The 12478-nt window shown below is 35.6% G+C and overlaps 1 protein-coding gene across 1 annotated transcript in view; it reads right to left on the bottom strand.

The window, feature by feature from the left end:
* LOC131077363 (uncharacterized) overlaps nucleotides 1–11372 on the bottom strand; it is a 167981-nt gene extending 156609 nt beyond the window's left edge. The window contains exon 1 of the mRNA XM_058014848.2: nucleotides 11172–11372. Coding sequence (XP_057870831.2) covers nucleotides 11172–11284 — 113 coding nt within the window. The 5' untranslated portion in view covers nucleotides 11285–11372. The remainder of the gene's footprint in view (nucleotides 1–11171) is intronic.
* Nucleotides 11373–12478: the final 1106 nt, after the last annotated feature.

The following is a 12478-nucleotide window of genomic DNA, read 5'->3' as shown; positions in this document are numbered from 1 at the left end:
AATAAGATCAACAAGAGCGAATGTCCTTATTTGACTCCAAAGGTACTCTTCACAAAGTCAAAGAAATCATAAGTATGAAAGTAGCCAATAGTTGCCTCATAAAGCCTTCCAAGTGGTGAAATCAAGAGAGTTTAGGATACCAATATCTCACAAATTTTGGAAATGCATGTCTCATAAACAAGTCAAAGGCCTTACTAAAGTCAAGAAAACTTCAAAAGACTTTAGAAGATCTATGATGAGCCTCCTCAATAATAGCTTGAAATGTAAAGATATGGTCAATAATTTGGTAGTCCTTCTTGAAGTCTACCTACACCTTACCTCTAGTACTATTTCTTTCCAAGTACCTTAGTGGCATAAACTTTGGCAAATGTATGCCCAATCATTAAAATCTTGTCGTTGCTAGGGTAGAGAGATCCCTGAACTTATGAATAGGGTGAATAATGTGTCATGACTAAGAAAAATCTAAACACACCATCATTATAGAGCATGGCAAGGGGAAAGGCAAAGGTGCCTACATATTTGATGAATTTCAGCATGGAGACCTTTGCAATAAGCTGCTTTGTTGCTGCACAACATCAAAATTGTTGTCTTGCCATTTGATCAAGAACATTGTAGAGGGAACTAGCATAGGAGCCACATGCACCAAGGGTGATGTTAGAAACAATGGTTTTTTAATCGAGAGAAGAGTATGGCAAAAGGTCTAAGGTGAGTAATGGAGATCAACAAAGAGTAAAAGTTGTCTATATGCAAGGAACTCTCATTTCTTATATCAGAGAAGATAATGGTACAACTTATGGAGGGGATTACGGAGGGAGGATCATGGACCACAAAAAGTTGAAACCTCTGATGAAGGGATTTACATTCATCGTCATAATTTTTACATGGGGTAGGATCCATGGTGGGAACTAGATCTAGAGTAGTGTTTGGTGGAGTGACAAGAGTCAAGGGCAACATCCTAGAGGGTTTGACATAAGAACTCATATGTATAATTGGTAGTGGGTAGAAGAGAATAGAACCCAAACATGAGAAGGGAGAAATGGGCAGCATAGTTAATGGTGTAATCATCATCAAAGTGGATTGTGGTATGCCTAACACTAGGGGCAAGGTGGAGAGAAGAGGAGAGGACAGAGGGATGAGAACTAGAATAGAGGATATGTGTCGAGGCAGCATAGTTAGCAAGGGGGAGCTAGGGAGACACAAGGAAGCCAAAGATGTGTGGGATGAGGGACATGCTAGTTAGAACATAATGCACCACAATCATGGGGAAAGCAAGTGAATCTACCAAAGTTGGGAAAGTGAGGAAGTCTGTTGAGAATGTGGAGGCTCTAACATTCACCCAATTGAATAAGATGCCTCCCATATGCCAATGAAAATAGAATTCTTGTCAACAAAGCCTCCATGTAAACCAAATACCTCAAGATCCAACTCATGAAGACATAACTCATCATATGCAAGGTCATGAATAGGCATCTAAAGGTCACTTCTTTGAGCATTGAAATTGCTCAAAAGAATGATATCTCCAATAGTAGAATACTAAGAGATCTTGGGATAAAGGTCAGGGTAAAGGTCTCCATCAACTTGAATGACAAATGGAGATGTAGGGGGGAAGTAGTCAACCACTGTGAGGACATCCTAGAGGTGGACCTCTCTTAACCTATAGCCGCATGTATCTAAAGTGTTGATCAAAGGCCATAAGTGAAACTCTAGATCTGAGGCTATCTTGAATGACGCAAGCCACTCCACTAGCACCATAGACATGTAATGTCCCCTTTTGGAATATTACTGATTTGTACCTTAAAAACATTACTGATTACAGATGTAGGATATATATTCAGGTCAATAGATCAGAGCACAATGCCCAAAGTTGAACAAGTTGTGAATTCCCCATAAATACCTTGCAAATCTGCTGAGTTAAAAGACCTTGTCCCTAACTCAACAGTGATGAAACCAGGGACCCTGTCCCTAGTTTGTCAAAGGTCGGAAAAGACCCTGTCCCTCCAAACCTTAGCCCACCCTGTGGGCCCCAAGCCCATCCAGTTTGCAAGTACTAACTAGATTCAAAACTGATGACTTGGTATTTGCCAGACTAATGCTGATTTATATTTCTTGATGGATTGACAATTCAATCCTTGAATAATGCTTGAACTCTTTTATGATAATCCTTGAATGAATTTCTGAAATATTATATTTTACTGAGTGTAATTCTGAATTTTTGCTCTGAATTTATATTCTGTATTGTTTTAATGAGTTGCCATTCAATGTTCCTCCATTCCTTCTCAAATGAATTGACCTCCCTTTTATATCTTCTAATGAAGAGGGCCTCTCCTTCACTTTGCATGGGATGCATCCTTTCACTTTCAAGTGCTGCCTTGAAACTTTGTTTAATTTTAATTATAATATGTCTGCTAATCTCAGTCGGCCCTCTTTTAAATAAATCGCCACTATTTAATTTCTTCTAATTCTAGTTGGCCCCCCTCTTCATTCCATTGCTATCGTCCAGGTTTATTATTAATAAAGGTTGCAATCTGTTTTTATTAAGGGCTACTAACCCTAGTTTGGCAGGGGCATGACAGAACACCACCAAATCTACAAGTCTCAAGATGAGAGGCCAGAACCCACAAGTATGCCATGAGGTCCCATCTGAAGCTCTCAAACGAAATCTCAGAAAGCGATAGCATCTTAGAAGGTTCTTCGAAAAGACCATAAAGTGTCATTACAATTCCAACAAGCAATGGAGATGTTGGCACGATCCACCTAGACCAAAAGGTCATCCTCATGTTGACAGTCTAGGGCAAGACTACCTGGGAGGAGGAGAATCACAAATGATAGCCCTAAAGTCTCTAATGACATCCCACCTATTATCTTTCCTAGCAGCAATAACCTGAATACAAGTTTTCCAAACCTCCTCCACGTGGGATCATGTGAGATTTGTATCAACATAGACTTTTGTGGGAGGGAAAAGAATGTCCTTTTTGCTTTAAGAGCTTGCAAACGCTCTCAAGTAGTTTGGAATTGTATGATAAAGTTATTGTCCAACAATTTCCAAGCTTTATTGAGAGAGATTACATTCAAGTCCAAAGATTCAAGCAAGAATGTGTAACATGCTACTAAGGGATCAACTAGTTTAGGGAGGCCACGGACATAGAGGTTTAATGCCTTGTTTTGATGCATCTTTTCTTCTCCAAACTTTGCTTGGACAACCATTTTGACAACTAGAAGTGCTTTCTTCCCCTTAATCACTTGCACCTATGAATTTTGTTCCCCAACCAAATTTGAAATGGATTAATGTTGGGCTATGGTTTCTTTTATTAGGTGCTTTTGCTAAATGGTTACCTTTGATTGTTTGTTCTTAATTTCTGAGACCACTTCATTGAGTTGTTGGAGACATGGAGAATCAGCAAGGTTGTCTTAGGCACATTTAAACTAAATGATTCTGGCTATCAAATCAACAATAATGCTATCTTTCTCCTACAATTGTGCCTAGAACAACACCAAGAGGTCTTTGAGTTCAGAATTTGAAGCCTCAATTCCCAATACTTAGCTATAATTGTTAGCTTATTTCAGTTTCGGGTCTGTTGTCCTCATTTTTGTTTTCAAAAATGAAGGACCATTACATGAAGTTTTTGTGAAAAAATGAAAAAATTTACTCTGTGGCACACTTCCCGAGGCAAAATTTCGACTAATCCTTGGACTAGCTTAATCCTCAGTCCATCCTCGAACTACATTTCGAATTTTGTCGAATTTTGGGTTTGTTTGCTATGTCTTTCCTTCAATCGGGTTTTAAAATCCCGACTGCAGGTGGAGAATTTTCTTCAAACTGCAAGTTTTAATGATATTCATTGTTTTGGTTGTTGTAGGGAAATTTTTAGCTTATTACATGTGCACTTTTATTAAAAAATGTTACTTGCAATTTGTTTTAAATTTCCCTTTCTTGTTTTTGTCTTTTTTATTGTTTTTTGGTCTTGTTTAGTTAAAATAGGGATTTTTTCGCCCAATTACAAGTAAACTTGCAGTTTATTCTAAAAACCCCTACTTTAATGGTTTTTACATGTAATAGGGATTTTAAATCCCCATTACATATGTGCAAGCAAGTATAACAAAGTTGTAGGGATTTTATTTCCCTTTTACAAGTATTTAAAACTTGCATTTCTCTCCAAAAAACCCAATTTTGCCTTGCAAGTACATTTTTGACAATTTTAAACTTGCACTTTGGTCTAAAAAACCCGATTTTGCTCATGAAGTGCATTTTTGACATTTTAAACTTGCTATTTGGCAAAAAAATCCCGATTTTGCCCAACATGTTGAAAAAGTGAAATTTTGAACATGTTATATCTTCTAAAAAACTCGATTTTCATTGTTTCATGCATTTTAAACTTGCTATTTGTTCCAAAAAACCCGAATTGCAAGAAAAAACATTTTTTTTGAGGATTTTTAGCAAATTTTTGTGGAGATTTTTTGGGAGATAGAAAGCGTTTTGGATTCCTCCCTATTTTTATGCATTTTCAAACACCTTTCACGCCACATAGAGGTTAAGAGTGCTGGTTTTTAGCTTTATAACAGCAGCCACGTTTTTTTGCCATTTGGAATGCCACGAATCAACAATGTTATGAATCGTTTTGGCTTGGTATGCTAAGGCGTTGAGGTTAGAAAGAGTCTTGGCCATTTTCCATGCCATTTCTCATGCATTTGCTGCCACATTTTTCAGTTTTGGGCATTTTTTCAAAAACGTGGCTAGGGTTTTGGAATACGGTTAATTTCTTTTTAAGAAATATTCTTCTTTATTTCAAAGATTGACATCTTTTGGAGAGGCATTTTCAGATTGGAGCAAGGTAAGATTTATTTTCTTCTTGTTTCTTTTTTCTTGTTTTCTTGTTTTCTTGTTTTTCCTTTCTATTGTAAATTTGTAAATGGTTGGTTCTTCCCCAAAAATCGGTTTTTGCGAGAGAGATTTTCCCCTTTGATAGCAATTTGTGAATTTCGTTGTTCTTCCCCATTTTCCCTCTTTACTTGTATTCGGGATTTTAAATCCCGATCACAAGTTGGATGAAAATCATTGTTCTTCCCTTACGGATAAAAGATTTAACCATCTTTTGTTGAAATTCCAAGTTGCAAAGATGAGAAATACCCATCCTTTCAAAATCGGGTTTTTAGAACCGGATTACATGTTGAAAGTTCTTCCCATTTTCTTAAAGATGAACTTCCCAAAATCTTTTCATATTCATTTCCATCATCCGTACATACCATTTCATCCACTCATTTCACACCTTCATTCATTTTCCCCATTTAAAGTCTACCTGCGGTCAGCCATCCAGAACCCGAAATTGGTCCAAAATGCACTCAAAAAACACTTGAAAATAAGTCTTAAAGGTCCAATTACAAGTGCAAACTTGTAGTTACCCATTACGCATATGAAGTTGCATGTTTGTTCCCCGCAATTGCAAGTTAATGCTCTTGTTTTCCCCACACATATAATGCAACTTCCAAAACCCGAAATTCACTTGTAAGCCCATTTTTGCATCAATTTCTCTCTTCCCTTGTCAGTCCGGTTTGCACACACGATCTACCAAATCAATGGATTAAGGCATGGGCCTTATTTTGCAAGCAAATTTCAAGAATGAAGGATGATACAAAGAAGAAATACAACAACAATTCATGGTTGAGAGCATAAAATGCTTTCAAGACAAAGATGGTCATGACATAAAAAGAGGAAGGTCGCCCTTTCCCTCTTGAAAAACCAGTACTACCCCAAGTAAGAAGATAAGGATGCAAGTTCCCGTTCCGGTTCAAGATGTCTTTACCAATCCAGAATACTTCAAGTTCTAGCATCCTAAAGCGACATGAAGATCATCACAGACAAAGGATGATGCAGTTAGAGTCGTGTCTTTAGACACATGGAATAGTTTTAGTTATGCATTTGTAATTTTGTTTTGACAAGTTATATGTAAAAGTATTTTTTGTAAAATGCAAGTTACACATTACTTGCACTTTTGTAATTACATGTAAGGCAACTACAAGTTGTGTCCAATTAGTATTGTAGTTGGAATAAGTCTTAGTTAGTTGGAATAACTCTTAGTTAGTTAATGAAGTCTTGGTTAGTTATTGAATGAGTCTTGGTGGTTCAGAGAATCTCTCAAGTTAGTTAGGATCCTCCCACCTTTTTCTCAAGGCTCCTCTTCTATAAATACTTAAGGGGTCTATTGTAATACTCATCTTTTGGAAAGCAAGCAAAAACTCTGCCAAATTTACAGCAAGAAGTCTTTGAGCTTATGTATGTGAATTGAAAGTTTTGAAGAATAATAAAGAAGGATTACTCAAGTTTTGAGTCTTTGAGCTACATGTTTGAGTTTGAATCTTTTTATTTCTTCCATGCAAAGTGTTTCTAAAGGAGCTTAGTCTAATCTGATTTGAAGTCTTTGAGCTGCAAGTAGAGAAGATTAATTAAAATAGGAAAATCTCTAGAAGGAGCAGCAAGTCTTTGAGCTTGCGTCTATTCTTGAGGAAAAATTATTGTTTGATAAGAAATAGCACCAAGTCTTTGAGCTTGCATTAGTTCTTGTCTTTGTGTTGAAAGAATAGATTATTCCAGTCTTTGAGCTATTGTCTTTTATTCGTTGTAAAATTTAGAATAGCAAAGAGTAGATAGGACTTCCAATAGTCAAGTCTTTGAGCTTGATATTGCTGTCTCGTCCCGAAGGAAGTGACGGGAGTCTTTGAGCTTTCAGGAAACTTCATTTCCTTTCTCTCGTTTTCATTTGAAGTTGTTACCATTATTATATATTTTCTTGCTATCACTTTTCTAAGGAGAGAAAAGGATATAGGCTTCCTTGAAGAAAGAAGGAAGACTGCTGTCCCATCCTGTTTTTATTTCAGTTTTAGATAGATAGGGGGAGCCTTCCCTTAATTAGGAGAGTTTCATACTCACACACTGTGGTTGAAGCCACAATTTTGTTTGCTTTCACGAGTGTACAAAATTTTCAACCAACAGGGTCCACACCTTGTGATAACAAGGAGTTATAAACTCCTACATTAAGGGGAGCATAGTGTAACTCACCACTACCCTAATGGAGCCCTCCAACACAATAATCATGAATTCTTCTTGATGGAAAATAAAATCCTGCAAAGTTGTCTCATAAACACCTATGATTGAAAACGACTATATTTTGGCACATTTGTGACTTGAAAAAACCTCACATAAAATGCTTGTAGAAAACATGGCCACTTGGCTAGTATTGGTCAATAAAAATCGAGAAATGAGACTATACAATGTGACCCTTCCTTTCGCTTGCAACCCACAATCCTTCATCGGCAAACTTTACATCCAAGTCATGTTTTTCAAGACTTTCATGTCCCCTAAAAGACAAATAAACCTGCAATTTTTCTCCTTATGAGACCTTCACAACTCCTGTAAATGTTAATATTGCTCAACTTTATCTTTGTCCACAATACACGACTTCTATAGAGTAAACCCTTCCCACATGTATTATAAATCATGTCGTGAAATGTTTCTATAAAATTAGTTTTATCTTGCTTGATTAGTTGTTGAATTCTAAAATGCAGGAATGGTTGGAGAGGGAAAATCATGTACAATGGCATACCACTATCACCTATTATGACCACCAAGCGATCTTCGGCCTTGATGATACGAGAGGGTAAAGTAATGTACAATCTCTAAGGATGTCAAATGGAATAAGATTAAGTGTTAAAGCATTGGAGCTTTCATAGTGGAGACTCATGTTCAAATCCCTACATGTTAACATGTACAAATATTGAGTGTTTAAATTGTTTAAACTTCCACATCCAAGTTTGGGTATGGCATACCCCAACAAATGAAGTGGTCAAATTTGGTGAAAGAGACACCCCTCAATTGTACCATCCAAGTCAATGGACTCTCTGTAAGAGGAATTTATCAAGCAAAAAAAGATGTATGACCTCTAAGAATAGCTTTAGAAGCCTACCTCGAGCGAAACTCCTGTTCAGGGCCAAATGTGATGTTTTATTGATCTTTGCATGAGGTTTTGGATGGCCTAACCACTAAAACAGCCTATCCAATATTCATAATTGTCATTGCATGCATCTTGAATTGCGTGTCTGGCCACCAGTTACTGTAATAAATTTTAATATCATTCGTACTCTAGCCACCATATGCTCTCACTCTGCCCCTTCCAGGATCTCGTGATCAGAAAGTGCTAATTTGTGCATGAATACTATGTTACGGCAAGATTATCAAAAATTCCAGTTTGAGACATTACAGATACTAGGTTATTTTCAAGATTATCAAGTATTCCAGTTTGGGACATTACAGATACTAGATTATTGTCAAGATTATCAATTTTTTCCAGTATGGGACATTACAGATACTAGGTTATTGTCAAGATTATCAATTTTTCCAGTATGGGACATTACAGATACTAGATTATTGTCAAGATTATCAATTTTTCCAGTATGGGATATTACAGATACTAGGTTATTGTCAAGATTATCAAATATTCCAGCTTGGGACTTTACCGTGATCAACAATCTGTTGCCAATCACCCCGGTAACAGTCAAACAAGAAACAAGCAAATGAGGAACTACCACAAATTGCAAAACAATCCACTATCTCCATACCATCTATCCATCCACCACACAACTAAACGGGGGATGCAGAGAAGAATAGCCATAATCTCCTAATGTTACAGAACTTGACCATTGCATTTTCAAATAAGTTATGAAGCATGTTCGCATGCACAGGTACTCCACCACATTCCTTAAGAAACATGATTAGCCTCTCAACAAAAGACTTCGATATTATTTTGAAGTTGAAATGTTAGGTGACAACTCAAACAGGGAGATTTCACGGAACTTTCCCTTGTTGGTGTGAATACTTCTTCATAGGTTCTGTTTTACTTTTCTTTCACTTGTCGGAGAGTTTTTTATTTTGGCTAGAAACAAAATAAACTGATATTATCTTGGAGTTGAATTGATGAAGGTTGCAGCTGTATTGTAGGTTTATGTACCTTTCTCTTGTTGGTTGTCAGAGTTTCTGCACCTATACCGCTTCATCACAGAACACAGCCAATGACTGATTAGCATCCTGCGGCCACCTGTTTTGATAACTGCCAACAAAAATTAACTGAACATGAATTGTCGCATACCATGAAATGATCCATACCTCTCTGTAACATCTATATATACACCGCACAATTTCAGGGTATAGGCAGAGAGGAACGGAGACAATCTCCCAATGCTACACAGCTTGGCCTTTGCACCTTCATATAAAGCTATGTAGTCTTCTCTATTGTACAGGCATTCCACAATATCCCTTGAGAAAAACAACTGTCCTCACAGAACCCTACTTGGCATTAGAATTAATTGCTTCCTCCTTCTCCCTAAGCACTTACAGACTTCTCAGTTTCTCATTACAACTGCTCTGTCTCAAAATATATCTGAGAAGGTGCACAAATGACAAATCATTGTACTAAACTGTAATATAAGGTATTCTACTCTTTGATACAACTTAAGTCACAGTTTCTAGCGTCAATATTATTCTTTATGTGTGAAGGAATTAAGCTCCAAATCGAATTTAGCTTACTCGCCCATTAATCCTTGTTCTCCAGGAAGGACAAACTAGGTTTGTAATAACTTGGAGCCATGTTACTGATTGTATCGTCCATGTTTTAAAAAATGGTAAATTAGACGCAACAAGGAACCCGAACTAGCAAGAATAGGAGTTATGTCTCTTATTATTAACAAGATAGATGTTCTTGTAATACAATTAATATGTTGAACAATCTTTTTTTTCCTGCAAAAAGGACAATGACTGCTTCTTGCGATTCTCCATGTTTCAGGAGAATTATCGGAAATCCCCAAAGAAATATCTGATGCTATAATATTTGATAAGTTATTTTAAGCTTGTTGCTAATTCCAGAGACTTCTGTTCTTCGCAAAAGAAAATTACAAAAAGACAGCTAATTCGTCTTTGTTACGAATTAGTTCAGGCATGATACTCTTCCAGACTAGCCTTGTTTCTCATATGTTCACTCAGTTTAATTTGAACAAGTACCCAACATGTGCCCAAAAAAAATATAAGAAGTCAATCTAGAGCATGATCACCCTGCAATAATACTCTCTCTCTCTATTAAAGGAAGTGCCCAAGTCTAACCACGTGGAATTCCCTGTATTCCCATTGCATTGGGCGAATGCACTTCTGATGAAGTATTCAGAAAAAAAAAACCGAACCAAAACCCTAAAGAGACAGTCTCCAAAATGTGTCAAAGGGAACAAAAAGAATTACGACCGACCGAAAAGATTTAATTTGCATCGAGAGAAGCCCATAACAGCAAAATATATTCACCGGGACAAGAAGACCATTTTAGGAGGAGGTCCTATGGACCTATTACAAAAATTATTTCGTGGAACAGCTGCTCTCTTGGGAAGGAAAAATTGTGTTACAAGAGAAATTAAAATTTTGTAAGAATTCTTAGTTCTTAGATTTTTAAGGGTGTCTTTGAGTGAAGCTGATAATTTCTCTCACTTATTTCTTCAAATTTTACTATCGAATGTTATTCATGTATGAATTCATAAATTCTTGTCAATATACATGTTATTCGTTTATAAATTTTTAAATGCTTGTCAATATTTTTTAGATTGAGATATATCATTGTAGATTTAACATTCTTTGTTAAGAAATAATTATGAAATCATCAGGAATTTTGGATCTTAAGATTTTTATGATATCTATTATTAGAAAATCTATAAAACCACTTGATTGTGAAAATTCCTTCCCAAGAATTTTCAGACCACAGCTGCTGATAATAATTATTGATGCAATTCATTAACAACAGATACCATAAGGCTGCCAAGCTAGCTTAGATGCATTATATGTACCACAACATTTGTTAACCTTTACATGTTGATACATGTAATTTGTATGAGTTAAACAGACGCTGGTAAAGCATATGGGCGTGTGAGATAACAAGATTCTCAAAGTGGCCACACCGTTCTCAATTAAGATGCATATGCTGTTCTTAATTCATTAAATAAAACTTATTGCTAATCGAGCAGAGAAAATGTCAAGGGTATTATGGCATCACGGGGAAGCAAAATTTTGAGACAGGGAATATCTTAGCTGCGAAGAAGTTATACCCCAAAACAGAGAGCAAAAAGATGACAAACAAGGTGCAGTAGCTTACAAGGCGCGTGAGATGATAGAGGGAAAATAACATGCCAGCAATAATAACAATAGCAATGGATACAGGAATGTGCTCTTCGCTCTCCTACTTCTCGCATCCAAGAGATCGCTCATGATTTTAAAAAGTCGGGGCAACTGAAGTGAAAGTAAACGAACTTTTTTAAGTTTTGGTGATGGTTTGAAATGAAATGAAAGTATTTTATTGATGGTTATGAGATCATGGCATTCGAATTAGAATCGAGTGATATTAGAATTGAAATCACTCAAAACAAACAAATAATCGACAGTTCTATTAATTATTTCTTGTTAATTAAGTATTTATTGTTTTTGTTATCTTATCTTCTTCAAATAAGATTGTTAAAGCCTTAATTTTTTAGCATATGTGTATAATTGTACCTCATGTCTTTATATACCTTACACCCTGTGATCTAGTGTCATTTTATCTCCACTAATCTTGATGACCAAAAACAACAAATCATATTCGCCCACTCCTCTTTGAATATTTTTCATCTTCTCATTTTGCACCTCACATGATGTGAGTCAACTCTTAGGAACTAAATAAATACAATTAATAATCACAATATTTATTTCAATTGAATTTAGATGAGTGATTAAATGAAAAATTATAAATGTAGTAAATAAAAGGGAGATTAGGCTTGTGTAATACCTTAAAATTGGTCATCTAAACCATGGGCCACTAATCTCGACAACATCACCAAGGTCCCAGCCAAAGGCAATTAAATCAATCTTGAGCACATTATTAATTCTTCAAATCATCAAATATCACATGGCAAATCAACTACTCAATATTAATTAAATATTTATTTAATTAATCAAATCATTTCCAATAATATCATTTTGATCAATTATCTCATTTTAATTTATTAAATATCCTTGCATATTTAATTAATTAATAAATTTGCCATTCAATCATGCAAAAAGGATTAATTTATTACAAAAGATGAATTAATTTATTACAAAGAGTTGAATTGAAAATAAAACAAAAAGAATTGAATTGAGAGAGAAATCAAACTTGAGATATTATTTCTTTTTCTAAATTTAGAACTTGAAATCAGAAAAGCAATTTAATTGAATTATTGAATTATTCTCTAAAATTGGAACTCAAAGCTTTTCAGAAAAAAGAAGTTCAGTTGCATTGAAAAGGCCTTTTTCTTGAATAAATCAAATATGTGCATGGAACTATCTATTTTCATCATATGTGTATGGAATTAATTTATTATTATTTTCCAATGCAAATTGGACTTCTAATTTGAATGCATTTCAATTAAACTATAATTGGAATCTATC

This window comes from Cryptomeria japonica, chromosome 4 (genome assembly GCF_030272615.1).
Source record: "Cryptomeria japonica chromosome 4, Sugi_1.0, whole genome shotgun sequence".
Taxonomy (NCBI): Eukaryota; Viridiplantae; Streptophyta; class Pinopsida; order Cupressales; family Cupressaceae; genus Cryptomeria; species Cryptomeria japonica.
The sequence above is the reverse complement of the archived record's forward strand: the minus strand, read 5'-3'. Positions and strand labels throughout refer to the sequence as shown.